The sequence below is a fragment of the Diabrotica virgifera genome, chromosome 4, assembly GCF_917563875.1.
Source record: "Diabrotica virgifera virgifera chromosome 4, PGI_DIABVI_V3a".
Classification (NCBI taxonomy): domain Eukaryota; kingdom Metazoa; phylum Arthropoda; class Insecta; order Coleoptera; family Chrysomelidae; genus Diabrotica; species Diabrotica virgifera.
In genome coordinates, this window is record NC_065446.1 from 204,042,247 (window position 1) to 204,064,868 (window position 22,622).

At 32.1% G+C, this 22,622-nt stretch overlaps 1 protein-coding gene across 1 annotated transcript in view; it reads left to right on the top strand.

Annotated features, from left to right (window-relative positions):
* Positions 1-22,622, top strand: part of LOC114346012 (protein couch potato) — a 408,847-nt gene that overhangs the window by 174,840 nt on the left and 211,385 nt on the right. The window contains exon 4 of the mRNA XM_050649860.1: positions 16,604-16,666. Coding sequence (XP_050505817.1) covers positions 16,604-16,666 — 63 coding nt within the window. The remainder of the gene's footprint in view (positions 1-16,603; positions 16,667-22,622) is intronic.

The window sequence follows — 22,622 nt, forward strand, 5'->3', positions numbered from 1 at the left end:
ATATCAGAAGGAGTGTTTGCAGACGACTTGGTGTTAATTGCAAGAAGTGAAAAAGATTTAAAACACAACACTGAAACATGGAACAGAGTATTCATCGAAAATGAAATGGTAATAAACAAAAGCAAGACCAAAGTACTACAGATCGGTGAAGAGAGACAGGATCTAAGAATAGAAATTGAAGGAACACAAATTGAACAAGTGAAAACTTTCTCTTATCTAGGTGTAATAATTGACCAGGCAGGCACTCAAGATGCTGAAGTAAACAATAGAATAGACAAAATAATAAAGCTGTACCATGCAATGAATAAAAAATTTATCAGTAGAAAAGAAATTTCAAGAGAAACAAAAATAAAATTGTTCAAATCAATCTATAGACCAGTACTAACCTTCGGCAGCGAATCTTGGGTCTTAACAAACCCACAAAAAAGCAAGATCCAAGCCATGGAAATGAAGTTCCTGAGAAGAGTAAAAGGCGTCACTAAATTAGACCGACTACGGAATGTAGACATAAGAAGCGAGTTAAAAATACCATCCACATTGGAGTATATAGAGCAAAGACAATTATGTTGGTGGGGACATCTACAACGAATGAAAGAAACTAGACCAGTTCGAAGAGTATGGGAAGCAAAAATATCAAAAAATAGGAAGAGAGGAAGACCCAGACAAACATGGGATAAAGCAATAGGGGCCATTCTGCAAAAGAAAAGATCAAACTGGATAGATGCCAAAGCGATAGCACAAGACAGAAAAGAGTGGAAAAATTTTGTATATAGATAACTGATACTTTTATAGAATTAATGAAATTAATTTTAGAAATGTAGAATTAGATGTAAAAGTGTAATTTGTATATTTGTAAGTACCTATGTAAAACTAGATATGTTAATTTGGTAGATTAATGTTGCAACCCTACACCATTGTATGGTAGAAGGGATATGATTATATATTAAGTAGGTAGTCCTATAGTCCGTAGAACCAATAGATATGCAATGAAATAAGATCACTAATGCCTGATTGCACCAAAATAACTTAAGCTCCAGCTTAGCCTAGCTCAGCTTATACCGCTTTAAGTCCCACTTATTATATGTTGCACCATAATTTTCGATTCTTATTTAAGCACTCCACGTGGCAATCCATTGTGGAAAACTGAAAATTGATCTAAGACTCAACGGTGCAACGCGTATGTTTCGTAAGATGAGCGTAATGCACCTTAAACTTAAGATCTGTTGGTGCAACCACGCATAAAATCACAATCACTAAGCACTCTAGTCTAGGCGCCAAATAGAGCTCACCGTGTCCTTTTCAATTCTGATGGACAAACTTAACAGTTTCTTATTAATTTTTGGCTGCTGATTACGAATTTCGAGGGTGGATTTCGATCCGAGAGGTCGAAAAATTGTTATAAACCATTTCATTGTTTATAATGCTCTGGCTTATATACTAAAAGAGATACAAAAAAATGTTTCAAATAAAATTTGTTCCTTAATAAAAAACGAAGAAAAAATCGTTTACTAAATTTAAATCCAATAATTAGAACTCAAGATATTCAAATATTAGTGCACAATGCAAATTGGAAATTGCAAAATAATTATTTTTCGAAGCTTTATCGACTGTAACTCGGCTTCTACGCATGCAGATGAGCATTAAGGTATCATCTTAAAGCTTAATTAATGGGCTTCCAAACAAAGTTTGTTAAGTTACTTTGTCTTTATTTGTTTTAAAGTTATACCCGTTTGAAGTTATAATTTTCTTAAAAAAATTGGACATTAATTTGTTTATGAGGGTTTCAAGCAAATTTGAGCCATAAACATTTATACTTTAATTAACAATAATTATAGAAGAACTCAAAAGAAACACTTTCAGCTTACAAAAATGTTCGTAAGTTTATTTTTGGCCAAAATATGGATATTTTATTGGCGCGCTATGAGAAGCAAGATGCTCATTCTCACAGTGTAAATGTTCACGTGCTAACTTCTCCATGAAAATTATAATTTCTATGTATATATACGTTATCTTCATTTTTCATTTTTGAAGGTCCTAATAAAATTTTATTTAATTCTTATATTAAATCATCATACTGTACTTCGTATAACCTTTCATTCTATTTACTTTGTCTTCTATTTTTTGTACTAAATGAGAAAAAAAAACATTAAAAACTAATATCTCAGAAATATAACTAAAAAGTCAGCTGACATTATTTATTAAGAATAAGCAAGGCCTCCTGAGCAAAATAATGTAACACGTGAGCAGTCGATATTCACCACGATATTTCTTGACTATGAGCCGATCTTGAACCTCATAGCGCGCAATATCGATATCTTGGCCAAAAATAAACGTACGAACATTTTCGTAAGCTCACATTGTTCCTTTTAAGTTCTTCTATTATTATTGTTAATTAAAGTATAAATGTTTATGGCTCAAATTTGCTTGAAATCCTTATAAACAAATTAATGTACAATTTTCTTAAGAAAATTATAAATTCAAACGGGTATAACTTAAAAAAAATGAAGACAAAATAATCTAACAAACTAGGTTTGGAAACCTATTAATAATTAAGCTTTAAAATGAGACTTTCTAGTGCTCATTGGCATACGTAGAAGCCGAGTTACGATTGATAAAGCTTCGAAAAATACTTATTTTGCAATTTGAAGTTTGCATTGGGCACTAATTTTACAATATCTTGAGTTCTAATTATTGGATTTGAGTTTAGTAAACAATTTTTTCTTCGTTTTTTATTAGGGAACAAATTTTATTGGAAACATTTTTTTGTATCTCTTTTAGTTTATGAGCCAGAGCCTTATAAACAATTAAATTGTTTATAACAATTTTTTGACCACTCGGATCGAAATCCAACCTCAAAATTCGTAATCAGCAGCCAAAAATACATAAGAATCCGTTGAGTTTGTCCATCAGAATTAAAAAGGACACGGTGACCCCTCTGGCGCCTAGACTATTATGCTATTCAACCTATTCGTGGATGAAGTCATAAAGAGCGGCAATAGAGAAAGGAGATACAGAATGGGGAATAATGAAAGTAAAATTCTCTGTTAGACAGACGATGCAAAATTGATAGCCCAAAACAAAGATAGCTTTCAAAGACTAGTTCCTAGGTTTAATACAAAAGTAAAAGAATTTAAGATGATGATTTCAACTAAGAAAACTAGAACAATAATAACCAGTAAATAACCAATAATGACGTACGCATAAGAAAAAAGACGATCCGACACACCTAAAACACACAGAGTTCTGAAATCAGCACAATTGAGAATACAAGAATTACAGGAAGCCCTTTGAGAGGCCGAATAAGGTGTGAGGAGATCAGTACAAACCTACAGATGTAAACTAGTGGACACCAAATAGAAAAAAATAGAATAGATGAATTACATCTGTAGAATGGCGGATACAAGAGACAAGAAGTGGTAGAATGGCTGGCCGCGCAAGAAATGGATTGACAATCTTCCATAGAGGCAACAATCCGCCAATTAACAAATATAAAGGTTGAAGAAGAAGAAGTCGGCAGTCCAACATATAATACCAAAAATAAAAGAAAATAGTAAAGTAAAAAACTCAGCCTGGAAGGAAAACCTCACAAGAATGAGAAGCAGAGTTAGATATGCGCGAAAGCGATATCAACGATGTGGTATCTATCTTGAGAGGCAAATCCTTCTAGGTGAGTATAGAAGACTAAAACAAGAATATAAACAATAAATAAAAATAACAAAAGCTAAAAGTTGGGAAACCTTCGTATCAAGACACTTAGAATTAGATATGTGGGGAATACCATATAAAATAGTTTCTAAAAAAATTAGATGTCCGACAATGCTTTCTACTTTAAAAAAAGAAGATGGAACATTTACAGAAAGTTGGGAAGAATCGGCCGAAACATTACTTAATGTATTATTACCTCCAGATAAATTAGAAGGAGAAACAGTAGAACAAAGAAATATAAGAGAAGAAATGATACAAGAATACCAAATAGAAGAAGAAAGAGAAATAGAGGAATTCACAGAAGAAGAAGTATACGAAAGTATGAGAGAAATGAAAAGAAAGAAGGCACCTGGACCGGATAATATTCATGTTGAAATACTTCAAACATTGTCGGAAAAAATAATTCCAGTACTAACATCATTATATAATGAATGTCTTAGACAAAGAAGGTTTCCCAATAATTTTAAACAAGCAGAAGTTATAATAATACATAAAGGGGAAGATAAAGATCCTGCCTTACCGAAATCATATAGACCGGTATGTTTATTGAATACAATGGGAAAATTACAAGAAAAATTACTATGTAAAAAATTAAATCAAATAAGAACAGAAATTGGATTACATCCTGGTCAGTATGGTTTTAGGAAAGGTAGATCAACAGAAGATGCAATAAATAAAGTATTTGAAATAGTAAACGAAAGCATAAAAAAGTATGTTTTAATGATCTTTATAGACGTATCTGGGGCTTTTGACAATCTTTGGTGGCCGTCATTCTTTGAAAGACTTCGAAGAATGAGATGTCCAAAGAATCTGTACGGAAGTCTCAGAAACTACTGTCAAGACCGATATGCAAGCCTAAGCTGTCCAACAGGAAAAAAGACAAAACATATCACAAAAGGATGTCCACAAGGATCAGTTTGTGGACCTATGTTCTGGGATGTAATGCTAGAGGAACTGTTGGAACAATTATTGACTATAGATCCTGAAGTGCTTGGAAGCATAGCATATGCAGATGATTTGTTGTTGATCATAGATGCAAACTCAAGAAGAGAATTAGAAAATAAATCAAATGAAGTATTAATAAGAGTAAATGATTGGATGAATAAAGTAAAATTAACAATATCATATTCAAAAACAACATATAGTTTAATAAAAGGAAATTTAGAAAGAGATCCAATTATAAAAATTAGAGGGAAAACAATAAAAAGAAAAATGGAAACAAGATATTTAGGTATTATAATAGACGAACAAAAATTATTTACAAAACACATGAATTGTGTCTGTGAAAAGGCAACAAAGATCATGCATAGCATTGCTAGTCTAGCACAGAAGGAATATAGAATTTCGTTCCGACAGATGAGAATATACCTAAGTACAATACTTGCATCAATTGTAGGGTACGGTTCAAGTGTATGGGCACATAGATTAATAAATAAAAAATACGCAGAAAAATTAAATAGAGCTCAGAGAGGATTTCTTGTAAGAATGACGGGAGCATTTGGAACAACTGCAACACAGGCACTCACAGTTTTAACTGGAGTAATGCCAATGCATTTAGAAACACAAAAAAGAGCATGTAATTATTGGCTAAAGAAAGAAAAATATGAAAAAATAATACAAATAATAGGATTAGATATAAGAAATAAAAGAGAATTAAAAGAAATACTAAATAGAAAAAGACAAAATGAATGGGAAAATTCAACAAAATCTAGACGTTTATACAATTTTATACCAATATTAGAAAACATTCCAAATTATTTTAATCCAAATCAAGGTTTAATACACTTTTTAACAGGACATGGACCGTACCCAACATATTTGGAATGATTTAACTTAAAAGATGATGCATATTGTGAATGTGGAGAACTGGGTACACCAGAACATATAGTGTTACATTGTGAAAATACTATAGAAAATGAAGAACACAGAGAAATGAGAAGAAGATTAGAAAGAATTGAAATAAGAGATATATTACAAAATGAAGAATATTTTGAAATATTAAACAATCTCACACAAATAATATCTAAAAAACAACAAGAAATCTATAATAATAGAAGAAGACAACCAATAATCCAACCCTGATGAAGTTGAGTAAGATAAAGTTAAAATAAATAAAATAAAATATAAATTCAAAAATAGATATTTACAATTATAATAATAATAATTCAATATAAAATAAATAAATAAAAATAATAATTCAATACATAATTCATAAAAATAAAAAAAAAAAAAAAAAATACCAACTCTTTTCTGAAAATAGAGGGACTGTCTTTATAACTTAGAAGGGAGTTGGTAGTACCAAAAATATTTTAAATTGTTTATTTAAATTTGTTTGTTATACGTAATTAAGAGATTATGGCAAATTGTTATTGTAAAAATAGATTTAATAGTTGAGTAAAAAATGTAAAAATATAAAAAAAAATATTTGTAATCCCATCAGGAAAAAACGACCTGGATTAGTCACTAGAGGCCAGGTCATATGTATAAATAATAAATAAATAAATAAAAAAGTCCAACATATTGATGGTTGTTCAACACTTCTTTTAACATTATCAGCTTACTCGCTAAAACTTTTTTTAGGGTGAGTATAGGAATGCGGTTCTTTTTATACATATGGGTAAATTACTTTTAAATGGTTCTGGTCCTTCCCATGCTGCCCATCTGAAATATATTTTTCTTTATAATGGTAGGGGAGCAAAGTATGCTAAATGTGCAGTTACTCGAGCGTTATGGGGACCTATTGGGTTGTGAAGAGTAGGTCCTAAAACCAAAAAAAGTTAAGTAGATTTTTCCATTTTAGTGGGGACTTTCCATATTTAATTTAATTTTCCATTTTTAACAACCGTTTTTTTAGATTATAGCGCCATCTATCCATAATTCGAAAAAAATCTCGAATAAAAGTTACTTATTTCTACGTAAGTAATCCAAATGTGCAATAAAAAATGGGGGCTCCCATTTAAGATTTTAAAGTAACCCCACCTCTGTGAAGGTTCGTGTTTGGTGCCATTCGATAGATTTTTCAAAAATATTAAATAAGTAAGTGTATTTTTCAGTTTCTCGATTTAAATTTTAAATTTACTCACCACCCCTATCCGTGGAAAGTCGTGTTTGGTATCATTCGATAGATTTTTGAAAAATAATAAGCAGGTATTTTTTAGTCTTTGGACCTGTTATTCATTTCGCGAAATATTCGCTTTTTTCTTGTGAAACTTTGGGACTGACCCATTTCCTTACGCCCCGCTCAAATCGTCGGATTTTTGAAATATACACTGTTTTGCATGTACTTTACTTACCTTATCTTAATCTGACCATTTAGAGTTTTTCTAAGGATATATTTTTCTTTCGGCCTCCCTTAGCGAACTCCCCTGCATTAAGAGCCAATATATGGTAGAGGTACATTTTCAGGGTACAAGGTTTCTCCCTATGTAATAATCTGACGCGCTCGAGTAACTGCAAAAATCCCCGCTTGGGCTCCCTTACCATAATTAATTCATTATTTTGATCGTCTCCGTAAATTTTATATTCATGTCCCAAATTTTATTTCTTTTCCGTTACACAAACACAAGTAGACAGAACGTCTAATGACAATGTATGACTCACATAGATCGTGAGATCAGAGAAATGTAATATATCTAATCTAACCAACTGGGATGTCACTCAAACGGTAGCATGGAAACTTGTAATCAACCACTAGTTTATAGAAATCTGAGATATGTACAAATTAACAGGATTAATCCTTCATCAAAAGTAAAATAAGAAAACTTTTTTTGATTTAAAATTTTTACTTGGAAATATCGAACATATTATATAAAAAGCACACTAAACGAGAGCCAAAAATAATAATCCAAATATGTAGATATATACGATGGGCCGGAGTAGTTCCGGCAGTAGGATATCTGACCTACCAGCTACAGAGAACAGCTAGACATTTTTAAAAATGTCTATAGGCCCCAGGTCGCATCAGCCTGAATAAAATAAGTACCTTGGGTAAAACCAGGGGTAATAATAGGCGGTTGAAGGGTAGCACTGGCCCTTCTTATACCACTTGTTACCTTCGTTGTATACCGTAGGTCCTAGATATAGCAAACTACCCTGCTATAATCCCAAATCCGCGTCAGCGGTATAAAACGGGAGAGTATATTATATACAAGAATAAAAAACCGCTAAACGCCGTAAAAATGAGTGGCGCATAAAATATTCCAGCTACAAAAGATCTGATATGAATGTTACGTGGCGCGAAAATGGATTTTCATTTGATGCAAAACAAAATTCTAGTTTTATTTTAAAAGATTTTTCCATAATATTTGCTAAATTTGAAGTAAACGCGCCACAAAAGAGTAACTTTGATACAGTTTGAATTTTTAAACTCTTTTGTGGCGCGTTTACTTCAAATTTAGCAAATATTATGGAAAAATCTTTTAAAATAAAACTAGAATTTTGTTTTGCATCAAATGAAAATCCATTTTCGCGCCACGTAACATTCATATCAGATATTTTGTAGCTGGAATATTTTATGCGCCACTCATTTTTACGGCGTTTAGCGGTTTGTTATTCTTGTATCAGGAGTTTTTCAAAGTTATTTATAAATTAAATGTATGAAGTTGAATGCAATGTTCCTCTATTACACGTCAAGCATTATAATTGGTCACCTTTGTTGCATTATCTCCCAAATCATCTAGTGTCCATCGAATGTACACTAGATTTTTTTCTATTCGAAATAGATTGAAAAAAAAATATATTGAGATGGCCGGTAAATGAAGTCGGATTGCCCGTTGCCAGATTAAATTTAGCGTCGTAATCACTACAAGCCATAAACCATTTGGGGAATAATCGTTAAACGGCTTAACCGATTTTGATCAGTAAGCATAAGTTTGAAACGTATTGACCAGTAGTATCTGATGGATCTAAGGTCAAGTATGATAACTGAAGCTATTAGGTACAGGAATTGTTTAGCTTTCGAAACCGTTTTTCCCACAGAAAATAGATTTTATCATATTTATGAAGCCTATAACCTAAAAATTTGAATTTTCCCGGATACGAGGTATACATCGTTAGATTCGTCTTGAGTCCTTATACAAACGCTAAGTTATTGGCACAATTCGTACGTTGAAATGTTGAGTAATTGTCGAAAAACCAAAATTTTCAAAGTTTAGTTTTTCAGTTTTTCGGCTATACTGAGCCGTGTGTACGTCTAATCCTGACGGCTTGGACACCATTTGAAAGCTTAAGTCAACACTATTGATTTGATATATTTGCGGTTCTCATGCCTCTTCTTGATCCGAATATATATACCCCCAAAAAATATGCCGTTTTGTACCTACAAAGTCCTATAGCTGGCTTATGGGTGGTCAAAAGTCACAAACTACACCGGTTCTAAATCGGCCCTGACCCCCTCTTTAAATACAGAGAAAAAATATCAAATCGGTTTAACTTTCAAACACACATACATACATATCCACAAACATTTTCCCTTTTTCAAATAAAAATTGAGTCACATTTCTAAGCTCTATAACTTTTGAATGGTATAACCGATTTTCAAAATTGGACATGCGTTGGAAGGGTAATGATCAGTTCTATTAGAAACCGCAAAGGTTGGAATTAAATTTTCGAAGTTTTTGGGAGTTTTGGGGACCAGAACGAAAAACAGACCCTAAATAGGAAGGGCCGTAAAATCGACACCCTTGGACCAAAATGGATGGTTGACATATGAATGGGTGAGTCTTTTTCTGAACTTGAAGATGGGAGTTGGCACAATTTTCAATTCAGTCAGATTTAGAAAATTGAAAATTTCGTGTATATAATAGTGTCGCGTATAGGGGGGTGTATTTCTGTGCCACTGGCGAAGTGCCGTTATCTGGTAATCTTTCCGATATAAAACTAACAGCTTCGATAACTAATAAATCGAAAACTATTAATTTTATCAAAAAAATGTATAATGAACATTTTTTGTTTATAATTAATATTTTTACCAGCATTTGCGGTCAAAATATAAAAAAAAATTCCACCCTCGAGATGAGGTGGCAACTACCCCCTTGGTAAAAGCGTCTTTCGGCATCATATAGATTTTGATCCTTGGACTATCCACTACTTATTGTCAAATTTTTAAACAAATCTATCCATTCTGTAAAAATTGCGAAGTGAAAAATTTCAGTTCCTGGACTAATTATACCTTTGGAGCTCTATAATTTCTGAACGGCTTACCTGATGTTGATCACTAAACATGAATTTGAAACGTATTGACAGGTAGTATCTGATGCATCCAAGATCGAGTATGATAACTGAACGTATTACAGGAGTTATTGAGCTTGAAAAACCGTTTTTCCCATAAGAAATAGATTTGATCATACTTATGAACCCTATAACTTAAAAATTCGAATTTTCACAGATATAAGGTATACACCGTTAGACGCGTCCTGAGTTCTTCTACAAACGCTCAGTTATTGGCGCAATTCGTAGGTTGAAATTTTGAGTAATTGTCGAAAAACCAAAATTTTCAAAGTTTAATTTTTCAGTTTTTTGGCTATGGTGAGCAGTGCGTATGTCTCAGCTTGATCGCTGAAGGGCCATTTGAAAGCTTAACTCAACCCTATTAATTTGGTGTATTTGCGGTTTTCCTGTCTTTTCTTGAACCTAAGATATATACGCCCAAAAAATATGCTATTTTGTATCTACTTAGTCCTCTAGCTAACTTACGGGTAGTCAGAAGTCAAAAATTAGACCGGTTCTGAATCGGCCCTCACACCCTCTTGAAACACAGAAAAAAAAATTCAGATCGGTTTAACTTTTCCACATACATACATACATACAAACATACATATCCACAAACGTTTTCCATTTTTTAAATAAAAATTGAGTCATATTTCTGAGCTCGATAACTTTTGGATGGTACAACCGATTTTCAAAATTAAACATGCGTTGGAAAGGTAATGATCTATGCTATCAGAAGCCGCAAAGGTCGGGTTTAAATTTTTGAAATTTTTGGGAGTTTTGGGGACGAGAACGAAAAACAGGCTTTAAATGGGAAGGGCCGTAAATTCCACACCCTTGGACCAAAATGGAGAAGTAACATATGGATGGACGAGTCTTTTTGTAAACTTTAAGATGGGATGTGGCCCAATTTTCCATTCAGTCAGGTTTAGAAAATCGAAAATTTCGTGTATATATAGTGTCGCTTGTAGGGGTGTTGTGCGCCACTGGTGAGAACTGCCGTTCTCTGTGGATAGATATACAATACAATACAATACAATACAATACAAAAAAGTTTATTTTGCCAAAAAAACAGAATATTACAATATACAACAGAGAATATACAAAACGTTTTTAGACAAAAAAGGATCTTCTCACGATTATAAAACCGATTACAAAAAGTCCACCACAAAGGTAGACCTTTGCGAAAAGACCCCAATGAGAAGTAATATTTAATATAAGACAAAAGAAAAAATTAATAAACTAAACCAAAACTGAACTGTGTTGAAGGAGAAGGGCATAGATATATACGATTGATAATAATAAAATACATAATATTGAACGCATAGTCCATGTTGTGAAACTGTCCACTGTATGAAAAGTTTTCTTCGGATTCTTTGCGATTTCTCTACAAAAATGTAGGTAACCCTTAAACAAATCAGAAGGATTCCTGAACACATTTGTTTTGGTAACAGAGCCCAAGCGGAGATTTTTGCAGTTACTCGAGCTCATCAGATTATTACATAGGAAGAAACCTTGTACCCTGAAAATGTACCTCTACCATATATGGGCTCTTAATGCACGGGAGTTCGTTAAGAGGGGGCCGAAAAAAAAATCTATCCTTACAAAAACTCGAAATCGTCAGATTAAGATAAGGTAAGTTAAGTACATGCAAAACAGTGTATATTTAAAAAATCTGACGATTTGAGTGAGTCCCAAAGTTTCACAAGAAAAAAGCGAATATTTTGCGAAAGAAATGACAGATCGAAAAACTAAAAAATACGTACTCAATATTTTTCAAAAATCTATCGAATGATATCAAACACTACTTCTCAAGGAGAGGGGGGGGGCCAAATTTAATATTTTAAATACGAATCCCGCGATCTTTTGTGAAATAAACATCAGACCGAAAAACTGAAGAATACACTTATTCAATATTTTTAAAAAATCTATCGAATGACACCAAACACGACCCCACGGAGTTGGGGTGGGGGGTTACTTTAAAGTCTTAAATGGGAGCCCCCATTTTTTATTGCTATTTAGATTCCTTACGTAAAAATAAGTAACTTTTATTCGAGACATTTTTTCGAATCATGGATAGATGGCGCTATAATCTAAAAAAAAAACGATTGTTGGAAATGGAAAACTAAATTAAAAATGGACACGTCCCCACTAAAATGGAAAACTTTACTTACCTTTTTTTTTGGTTTTAGGACCTACTCTTCACAACCCAATAGGTCCCCAAAGCGCTCGAATGACTGCACATTTAGCATACTTTGCTCCCCTACCATTTACTCCGGAAAATATTTTTTTATGGTTTTCGGGCCATTTTAAACAAAAAGGTAATGTTTCTTAAAAGTTGATAGTATTCGAGTCATAATTGATTTCCAATCTGAAAAATGCGAAAATACGCATGTTGAAAAATCATAGGTTGGTAAATTATTATTTTTGAGGTTGCCAAGTGCCTAGACCGTTGTTTTTAAATTATTGTTAATTATGCGCATCCATTATTAAGCTGCGCGTTGCTCTATATGTTGCTGTTTGTACATTGGTAATAATTATTAATAATTGAATAAATTAATAAAATATTAAAAAAACTATGTTAATAATAAAATATAAAGTTTTAATAAATGTCGAAGTATTTTTTGGGAATTTTTCGCATATGTACGTATAATATGTACAATTGCGTCAGACACGCACCATAAATGACAAAAGTGGGGTGCGCCGACGCGCCGCATTATTTACCGTTATAATAAGTTTCTGGAATCCTACTTACATATTTTTTTATTGGCCCGTTCTTCTTGGGCCTTTCTTTTTAATTACCCCTGTATCTCTCTTTCTTTTTTGGATATAATATCATTATTAATGTATATTTTTCCCTTTTAGGTACTTTCTGTTAATTTCGTTTTGTTTTTTATTACATTATATTTTTCAGTTTCATTTTACTTAATTTTACGAGGATACTTCCTAATCTCTGGGCGTTTTAGGCAATACTAGGTATTCAAAACGTATTTACTCGCTCCATAATAACAGTATATTATTAACAGCACGTCATCACTTAGTCTCTTTTCTCGATTATTCGATTTTGTTGTATAGTATATAAATTGCTGTAGTCACCGAATACATAGTTAGTGAAAAAATAATCATATTAATTAAATAACTAAATAATTTACACGATTATAGAAGTAACTGTTATCCAAAAATTTTCAAAACCTGAATGGAAATAGCCATCCCTTATATTGCCGATGACGATATCGCTATCAACTAATGTTTGCATCCAGTGCATGTCTCATGTGAATAAACTGTAGTTCTATTTCTATAGTTTTTCATTTCCTGTTTCAATGTAATAAGACTCATATTCCTCTGTATTACCTGATAGCCCTTGCAGTACTATGCGGTTCTCCTATCACTATTTTCTAATCTTTTATTTACCTATTTCATTTCATCCTTTAATATCTGGTTTAGCTAGAGATTACATTCTACAGCTAAGGAGGCATTGAAAAAGAACTAAGCGATCTAGTAAAAAGAGCATGTACATTAGCAGCATGCCTTGTTTATTTATTTATAATCATATCCCTTCTACCCTACAATGGTGTAGGGTTACAACTTTAATTTACCAACTTAACATATCTAGCTTTACATAGGTACTTACAAATATACAAATTACACGTTTACATCTAATTCTACATTTCTAATTAATTTTATTAATTCTATAAGATATTAGTTATCTATATACACATTTTTTCCACTCTTTTCTGTCTTGTGCTATCGCTTTGGAATCTATCCAGTTTGATCTTGTCTTTTGCAGAATGGCTCCTATTGGTTTATCCCATGTTCGTCTGGATCTTCCCCTCTTCCTGTCTTTTGATATTTTTGCTTCCCATACTCTTCGAACTGGTCTAGTTTCTTTCATTCGTTGTAGATGTCCCCACCAACATAATTGTCTTTGCTCTATATACTCCAATATAGATGATATTTTTAACTCACTTCTTATATCGGTTTAATTTTGTGACGCCTTTTAATCTTCTCAGGAACTTCATTTCCATGGCTTGGGTCTTGCTTTTTTGTCGGTTTGTTAAGACCCAATATTCGCTGCCGAAGGTTAGTACTGGTCTATAAATTGATTTGAACACTTTTATTTTTACTAAAAAGGGTAGTTCCCAAGGTTGGCTGTATACCATATAGTTAAAAAACTCAAACATGAAGTAAAAACCACTTCTATGTAATTGGTATATTTATTAAAAATGTTAAAAATCCCAATGGATTGAAACTTGTCACTTGGTAGTCAACATTGGCCTAAGATGGTTGATTAAGTTTCCTGGTAAAGTTTCACCATGTTCCCGGAGGTTATATCTTTTAACATCGGCGTTTAGCCTGTTCAATATCACCACAACATAATGTAGGTTGAATTATAATTTCAACCATTGTTTGGTTCTGGGGCAATTTAGCAAGTATTCGAATTCACTGATGATGGACTGATAGGTCCGAAAACGTTCTGAATTGGACACATTTTTTCAATCCTTTGGGATTTTAAAAAATTTTTAATAAATATACCAATTACATAGAAGTGGTTTTTAATTCATGTTTGAGACTTTTATTTTTGTTTCCCCTGAGATTTCTTTTCTACTAATGAATTTTTTATTCATTGCGTAGTACAGCTGTATTGTTTTATCTATTTTATTGTGAACTTCAGCTTCTTGAGTGCCTGCCTGGTCAATTATTACACCTAGATAAGAGAAAGTTTTCACTTGTTCAATTTGTGTTCCTTCAATTTCTATTCTTAGCTCCTGTCTCTCTGCACCGATGTGTAGTACTTTGGTCTTGCATTTGTTTATTACCATTCTATTTTCGAGGAATACTCTGTTCCATCACATACTCCTGCACATTAGCACGATGCCTTATTAACACTATATTATGGTGTAACCGAGACATTAAGTGTGAGATGAAATCAATAATTTATAAGGCCAGTATGAGACCAATAATGACGTACCAATCAGAAAAAAGACTTGACACAACCAAAACAAAGAAAATGCCGAAAATAGCAGAAATGATAATACTAGAGAGGGACGAGATCGGAACAAGGTATAATAACGGTTTAAACGAGTGGACACCAATTACAAAAAAAGAAGGGAACGATTACATCAGCTAATAGGCCTGGATCCCGCCTACTAAAAAAAAGCTTATTAATAGCAAGCTGAAAATTAATAGCAAGATTACAGGTTTCTAAAATCAGACTACAAAAACGTCCCATGTATTTTGTCGGATTGAACTTCCAATTGATTTGTTACCCTTTGATTAAACTCTCATGCAAAAATCAGACTGCTATTTACCACCTATATAATTCCTGTCATTTGACATGTTCTACGTATCGGACTTATTAAAATACCCAACATATTTTTCGGACAAACATTTTTTCATATATTATATAAAGTTTGCTATTGAATAAACTTAAAAACAACCTGCTAGTTGTCACAATCGTAAACTTGTCAGAATGACACGTTCCACAATTAAAATCACGTTCCACACTTAAAACTTCCACTGTTCCAGTGTTCCCATACATCAAAGTTTGTCCTACTATTGAGAAATTCACACCGAGAATGAAGTACGGCTAAGATAGGGCAGTACATTTCTAATGGGGAATAAATGCACAGGGTTGTCGGATTTCACCAGTTGTTGATTGCTCGCTCAAGAGCGTCGTACAGGAACTGTGGCAACACTGAATACACATTCCTATCTTAACCGTACTGCAATCCCAGTGTGAATTGAACATTACACAGTAAAGCTATTAACAAATTTTCAGCTTGCTATTACTCAACTTCTTTTTGGTCCGCGGGATCCAGGATTATAATGAGTCGTAGTCACAAGAGTCGTTAAAATAGAAAAATCATGATTTTGCAGAATCAGTACCGGTCTTCGATAGAGGTAACAATCCGCCAATGAACAAGAAAAATTCTTTATATATGAAACAGCAACAATGTCTGGTTTTATTTTTACATATTTTAATATACTTTTTTTACAATCACTTGATAAAGAAGACTTTTTCGCTTGTCAATGGCAACGAAAAGTTGACGTTTACTAAGTACCGTCACTTTATCGCTCTAGTGCGTAAAGTTTGACTTCACGCTCGTCGTTCGTAGCAACCGTACAATCATAAAATACAAACACATTGAACATTCAAACAGAAATATATAAAAGTTAATGTTATGACATTATAATTACAGATACAAAATAGTTTCGTTTTATTAAGTGATTGTAGAAAAAATGTTGTATGTATTACAAGCGCAAAGTGACGTTACTGCTTTCGAATAATTACCGCTCTCCGCCACGCGTCGAGCGGTAACTCTTACTCTCAAGCAATAATGTATCACTTTTCGCTCTTAATACGTAAATAACTACTACCTCTTTCTAAATAAAAGCAAAAAAAATAAATAGAGATAATGGCCAGATATATTAAAATTTTTACAATCTTTAACAATATATGATTCACGTACAAATTACGCAATTATTCTCACAGCATTTAAAAGTTTATACAAAGTCGTCGTCGTCGTTTCCCATTCACTCCTACTTTTTTACTTCATTTGAAATACTTTAAAACAATATACATATTTCACACACTTAAAAATAATTCTAGTTCATAAACCTCTTTATGTCTTTTTTACTTTGTACCACCCTGTAGTTTAATGTACTTACATGTGCCTTCTACCTTTTGCAGCCAGTTGGCTTCGTGACTTTCAACACCAGGGCCGGAGCGGAAGCAGCCAAACAAGACTTGCAGGTGGGTCTCTTTTATTTATTAATTCCGTTTTATATACCAGGTGATTTAAAAATATTATCACAGAAATATTTCATTTGAATAAATTCGATGCACTTGATAATGTATCGTATATCTAAATTTAATGATGCTTGTCAGTTACATATATAGAGTGTCCAAAAATAGTGTAACGGTCGAATATTTCGCGAACTAAACATCGGATCGAAAAACTGAAAAATACATGTTCAATCATTTTCAAAAATCTATCCAATGACACCAAACACCAATCCCCACTACACCCCCTGGAGGTGGGGTAACTTTAAAATCTTAAATGGAAACCCCCAGTTTTTCTTGCAAATTTGGATTCGTTACGTAAAAGTAGGCAACTTTTATTCAAGACGTTTTTTCGAACTGTGGGTAGATGGCGCTATAATTGGGAAAAACGATTTATCCTGATACCATAGGTAAATTATAGAAACGGTCTAATATCTCACGAAATAAACTTCCAAATGAGAAACCAAAAAACAGATTTTTAATCTTTTTTGAAAACCTATCGAATAACACCAAGCATGACCCTCCAAACCCACCCCCTGGATGTGGGGTGTGGGTAACTTTGAAATCTTAAATCGACCCCCACTTTTTATTGCAGATTCGTATTCGTCATAAAAAATTAAGCAACATTTATTCGAAACATTTTTTAAAATTTCTGATACATGGCGCTAATAAATCGAATTTTTCCGATTAAGGCGCCATCTATTAACCATTCTAAAAAATGTTTCGAATAAATGTTACTTAATTTTTCATGACGGATCCGAATCTGTAATAAAAAGTGGAGGTTGCTATTTAAGATTTTAAAGTTACCCCCGACCCCACATTCAGGGGGTGGGTTGGAGGGTCATGTTTGGTGTTATTCGATAGGTTTTCGAAAAAGATTAAAAATCTGTTTTTTAGTTTCTCATTTGGTAGTGTATTTCGTGAGATGTTAGACCGTTTCTATAATTTACCTATGGTATCAGGATAAATCGTTTTTCCCAATTATAGCGTCATCTATCCATCGTTCGAAAAAATGTCTTGAATAAAAGTTTCTTACTTTTATGTAACAAATTAAAATCTGCAAGAAAATCTGGGGGTTTCCATTGGAGATTTTAAAGTTACCCCCCACCCCACGTCCAGGGGGTGTAGTGGGGATTGGTGTTTGGTGTCATTGGATAGATTTTTGAAAATTATTGAACACGTATTTTTCAGTTTTTCGATCCTATGTTTAGTTCGCGAAATATTCGACCGTTCCACTACTTTTGGGACACCCTGTATATATATATCTGGGTTATGAATACTCGTAATTTGAAATGGATAGGGTTCTTAACATTTAAATTGATGTTTAACATTTGAATCAATAAAATCTTATTAAGCATTTCTAGTAGGTATAAAGTTGAGCTTTCTGTAAATAACTTTCAAAGAACTTTAACTAACCTATGGTGCAGAGGGTTATAAACAGGGTTGAAAAAAAAATTAACAACTTTGCGTTTAGTAAATCAAGTTATTATTAATGTCCACCTAGGCTTCTCAAATAGTCATAACAGGTGACGTAATAGTGACAGATAACGTAACATAGCCACTTTGACCGATAATTTTAAATGGGACCTTATGGCATGTGATATCTCGTTTGAAAGATATTGAAAATATCTATTTCTTCTTCTTCTTCTTCTTCCTGCTTCCTTAGTAGGCTCGCCTGCCTCAATATCTATTTAATCATACTAATTTTGTTTAAAAAACCAATACAGAAGTAAAAACTTCGAGATGTATTCTGGTATAAAATCGTTTATTTAAAAACTATAAAATGTCATCGATTGCAGAACGTTTTCGTTCTAAACAGAACATCTTCAGTGCATCCTGCCGAGTATTTTGAAACTAGCACACCGTAAATAGTGTTAACATCATCATATATGGTTTACATAATGTAATATGTTAAAATGTTATGACTACAAGTCGATGTTTTTTTTTTTTTTTTTTTTTTTTTTTTTTTTTTTTTTTTTTTTTTTTTTTTTTTTTTTTAATTTTGTTTAGGTTTAAGTTGATTTTGATGGATAAATTAAATAAATATAAAATTGTAGTTTCGCATTTAATTAAAAATTCAAACGTCCGCCTATGGTTATACGTCAAAAATGTTGATGTTGAGGTTGGCGTAAAAATAGAATTAAGAAACGTTAAATTTTTTGCAAATAATCATAGGCGGACGTTTCAATCTTTATTAATTAATGCGAAACTATAATTTTATATGTAGTGCAGCCGATATGTGAAACAATTGTGCATTTAATGATAGAAGCATATAAAAATACGTTGTTTTTTTTTCAATTCTTTCACCCCGTATATATTAATTTTTCAAAAAGTTAATACCGCTATTGAAAATAGCGTAAAAATATTTTTTAGGAACTATTTGGAACTTTTTAGTTATGTTAATTACAATTGAATAAATGCATAACTTATCTTCACATGTACCTAGGTACGGCAGACTGGTGCAAATATTATAAGAATTATTGTGCATTTAATGGTAGAAGCATATAATTTGGACCACATATGCTACACATACAAAGGTTCAAATTTAGATATAAGGCCATCTCAGATTATGGCTTTTACAAAAATGACGGGCATTCAAAATGGCGACTATACATATGTAACTAATAGCACGATAACTTTTGAACAAGACGTTCGATTTCAACCAAATTTGGTATATTTGTTCTTTTTGAATGAATAAGATCAAGGTCTTGAACCAGAAGAATTGGTTTACCAGAAGTTGTGTTTTTACTGTTTTTTGATGTAAAAACATGTTGTTTCTTTTTTCAATTATTTCACCCTGTATATATTAATTTTTCAAAAATATAATATCGCCATTGAAAAGAGAATAAAAATTCTTTTTGCAAATATTTTGAAATTTTTAGTTATGTTAATTGCCATTTAATAAATGTATAACGTATCTTCACATGTACCTATTTGCAGTAGATACATTTTGAATGCCCGCCATTTTTGTAAAAGACAAAATGTGAGATGGCCTCATATCAAAATTTGAATCTACGTATGTGTAGTGTGTGTGGTCCAAAGTATATGCTTCTACCGTTAAATTCACAATAATTCTTATATTATTTGCACGAACCTGCAGCACATTATATTCATAGGTACATGTGAAGATACGTTATGCATTTATTAAGTGGTAATTAACATAAATAAAGATTTCAAAATATTTTCTAAAAAATATTGTTATGCTCTCTTTAATGCCTATATTAGCTTTTTCAAAAATTAATATATACAAGGTGAAAGAATTGAAAAAATAAACAACATATATCTACATAAAAAATCAGGAAAAACACAACTTATGGTAAACCGATTCATCCGGTTTAAGAACTCGATCTTTTACATAAAAAAAAATAACCTATATACCAAATTTGGTTGAAATCGGACTTTTTGTTCAAAAGTTATCGTGCTATTAGTCACACATGTATAGTCGTCATTTTGAATATCCGCCATTTTTGTAAAACGCAAAATCTGAGATGGCCTTATATCTAACTTTGAGCATTTGTATGTGTAGTATATGTGGTCCAAATTATATGCTTTTACCGTTAAATGCACAATAATTCTTATAATATTTGCACGAGTCTGCCTCACAAATAGGGACATGTGAAGATAAGTTATGCATTTATTAAATGATAATTAACAATACTAAAAAGTTAAAAATATTTCCTAAAAAATATGTTTACGCTATTTTTAATGCCGGTATTATCTTCTTAAAAAATTAATATATACAGGGTTAAAGAATTGAAAAAAAAAACAACATATTTTAATATAAAAAATAAGGAAAAACACAACTTCTGGTGAACCGATTTTTCCGGTTGAAGAACTCGATCTTTTACATCAAAAAAAGAACCTATATAGGAAATTTGGTTGAAATCAGACGTCTCGTTCAAAAGTTATCGTGCTATTAGTCACATATGTATAGTCGCCATTTTGAATGCCCGCCATTTTTGTAGAAGGCAAAATCTGAGATGGCCTCGTATCTGAATTTGAACGTTTATATGTGTACTATATGTGGTCCAAATTATATGCTTCTATCATTAAATGCACAATTCTTAAAATTTTTGGCACGAATCTACCGCACTCTATGTATTTAATTTATTCATCAAAATCAACTTAAACAAAAACAAAATTAGTATAAGCGAATAGGCATTTCAAACGAGATATTGCTTGCCATAAGTTCCCATTTAAAAGTATCAGTCAAAGTGGCTCTGTAACGTCATCTCTCACCATTAGGTCACCTGTTATGACTATTTGAGAAGCATATGTCCGTTTATTTCCTCCCTCCAAATTCCACTAAATATAACCGTTCAAAAATACGAGGGGGCAGGGGAAATTTGACTAGCACTGACAAATAAATTTTGTATAAACTAACAAATGTACAGAACTCCTTGTTAAAATATTAGGAGCAGCTATAACACCCCTTATGCCCCTTAAAAAATAGGGGTTAACGTTTAAGATTTCAAGGATTGTTTATACCCTCTTGTTCGAGGATACTATTGTACCCCCTATCGTATTTGATCTTGTGCGATAGATTTTTAAAAAATATTGAATACATTTCAGTTTTTCGATCCAAAGTAAATTTCGCGAAATATTCGACGGTCCCGTTTCATTTTGGCAAACTTGATATAATATTAATAATAAATTCAAAATATAGATATAAATATTTTTGAATGAGATAAATATAGATATAGATTCATTAATAATTTGTCGAAATGATATTCACTATCACAACAAATGAATATTTAATACAATGTTTTTGAATCACCTAGGAATAATATTTGATTAGGCTAATAGACAAATTTCGTACATTTTTTATATATTATAAATACTCTACTGGTTAAACTCACAACTTTATACTAGTACAACCAACATAACACTAAACCCTCACACCTTTATATGTATAACTCCCCTATACACAAATTTAAAATAGAGGAAAGCTTTTTATACGTGTTTTTAATTATTCTATTTTTTTATCCATTTTATAATTGAGATCTCTCTACCATGATGACTTTGGGGATGTGCTTCCTATATTTTGAACATTTATGTATTCAACTATTATTATATACTTTACGGAAATAATGTAAAATAACAATAAAATAACAAAACATTTAAACGAGAAATAAAATTAAATTTCATAAAAAATATAACGTATTGTGACTGCTTTAAAATATTTTACAATGACTAAATCACAAAATTTCTATTTTCTATGACCATTTTCATTTATGCGGTTCTCAAATAATATTACTCGACCTCTCCAATAATATTATTTTGAATTGTCATTTTTTCATTTCCAAATCTGTCTGTAACACCTGGAAGTCCTCGAGTTGTCTTAATGAAATTTCAGAAAGTTTAGTGGCCTCTACTCTGTATAATGACATAAAAAATTAGCATCTGATGATAGAGATATTGGTGCCTATGGTATCTTTGATAGAAGTGATAAGGCGTAATTTATGAAAAGAGACTTCATCTTTATGAACGCTTATTGTGCTTTTCCTAGCGATGTTTTATTTCAGTAGAGTAGTCCCATTGGCTGTGTATGTTGGTAACAAAGTGTATGTAGCCCGTCAATTGGTTGTTGGTTAACCAAAAGCTGTGTATTTAATATTTTACGCTTACTCAAGCAATGTAATGTAAGGAAAATAAGAATTATTGTGAGACAGCGTCAAGTAAAGTTAAACAAAATAATTTTATGTAGAACATGATATCGGTTGAAACTAGTTGTTGTGAGATGTTTTGTGAGATTTTTTTTGCTTACAGCTCAGTCTTCTGAATTTAGAGGTCTTGACTTAATCATATTTTTCCCCTTTAATATTTTTATGTATATTCTGATTATTGTATAATATTGATGTTCCAAGATATTTGTCTAGGTTTAGATCCAAGCCCTCTTTTAAAAATTTGTCAGACAGATTATTTA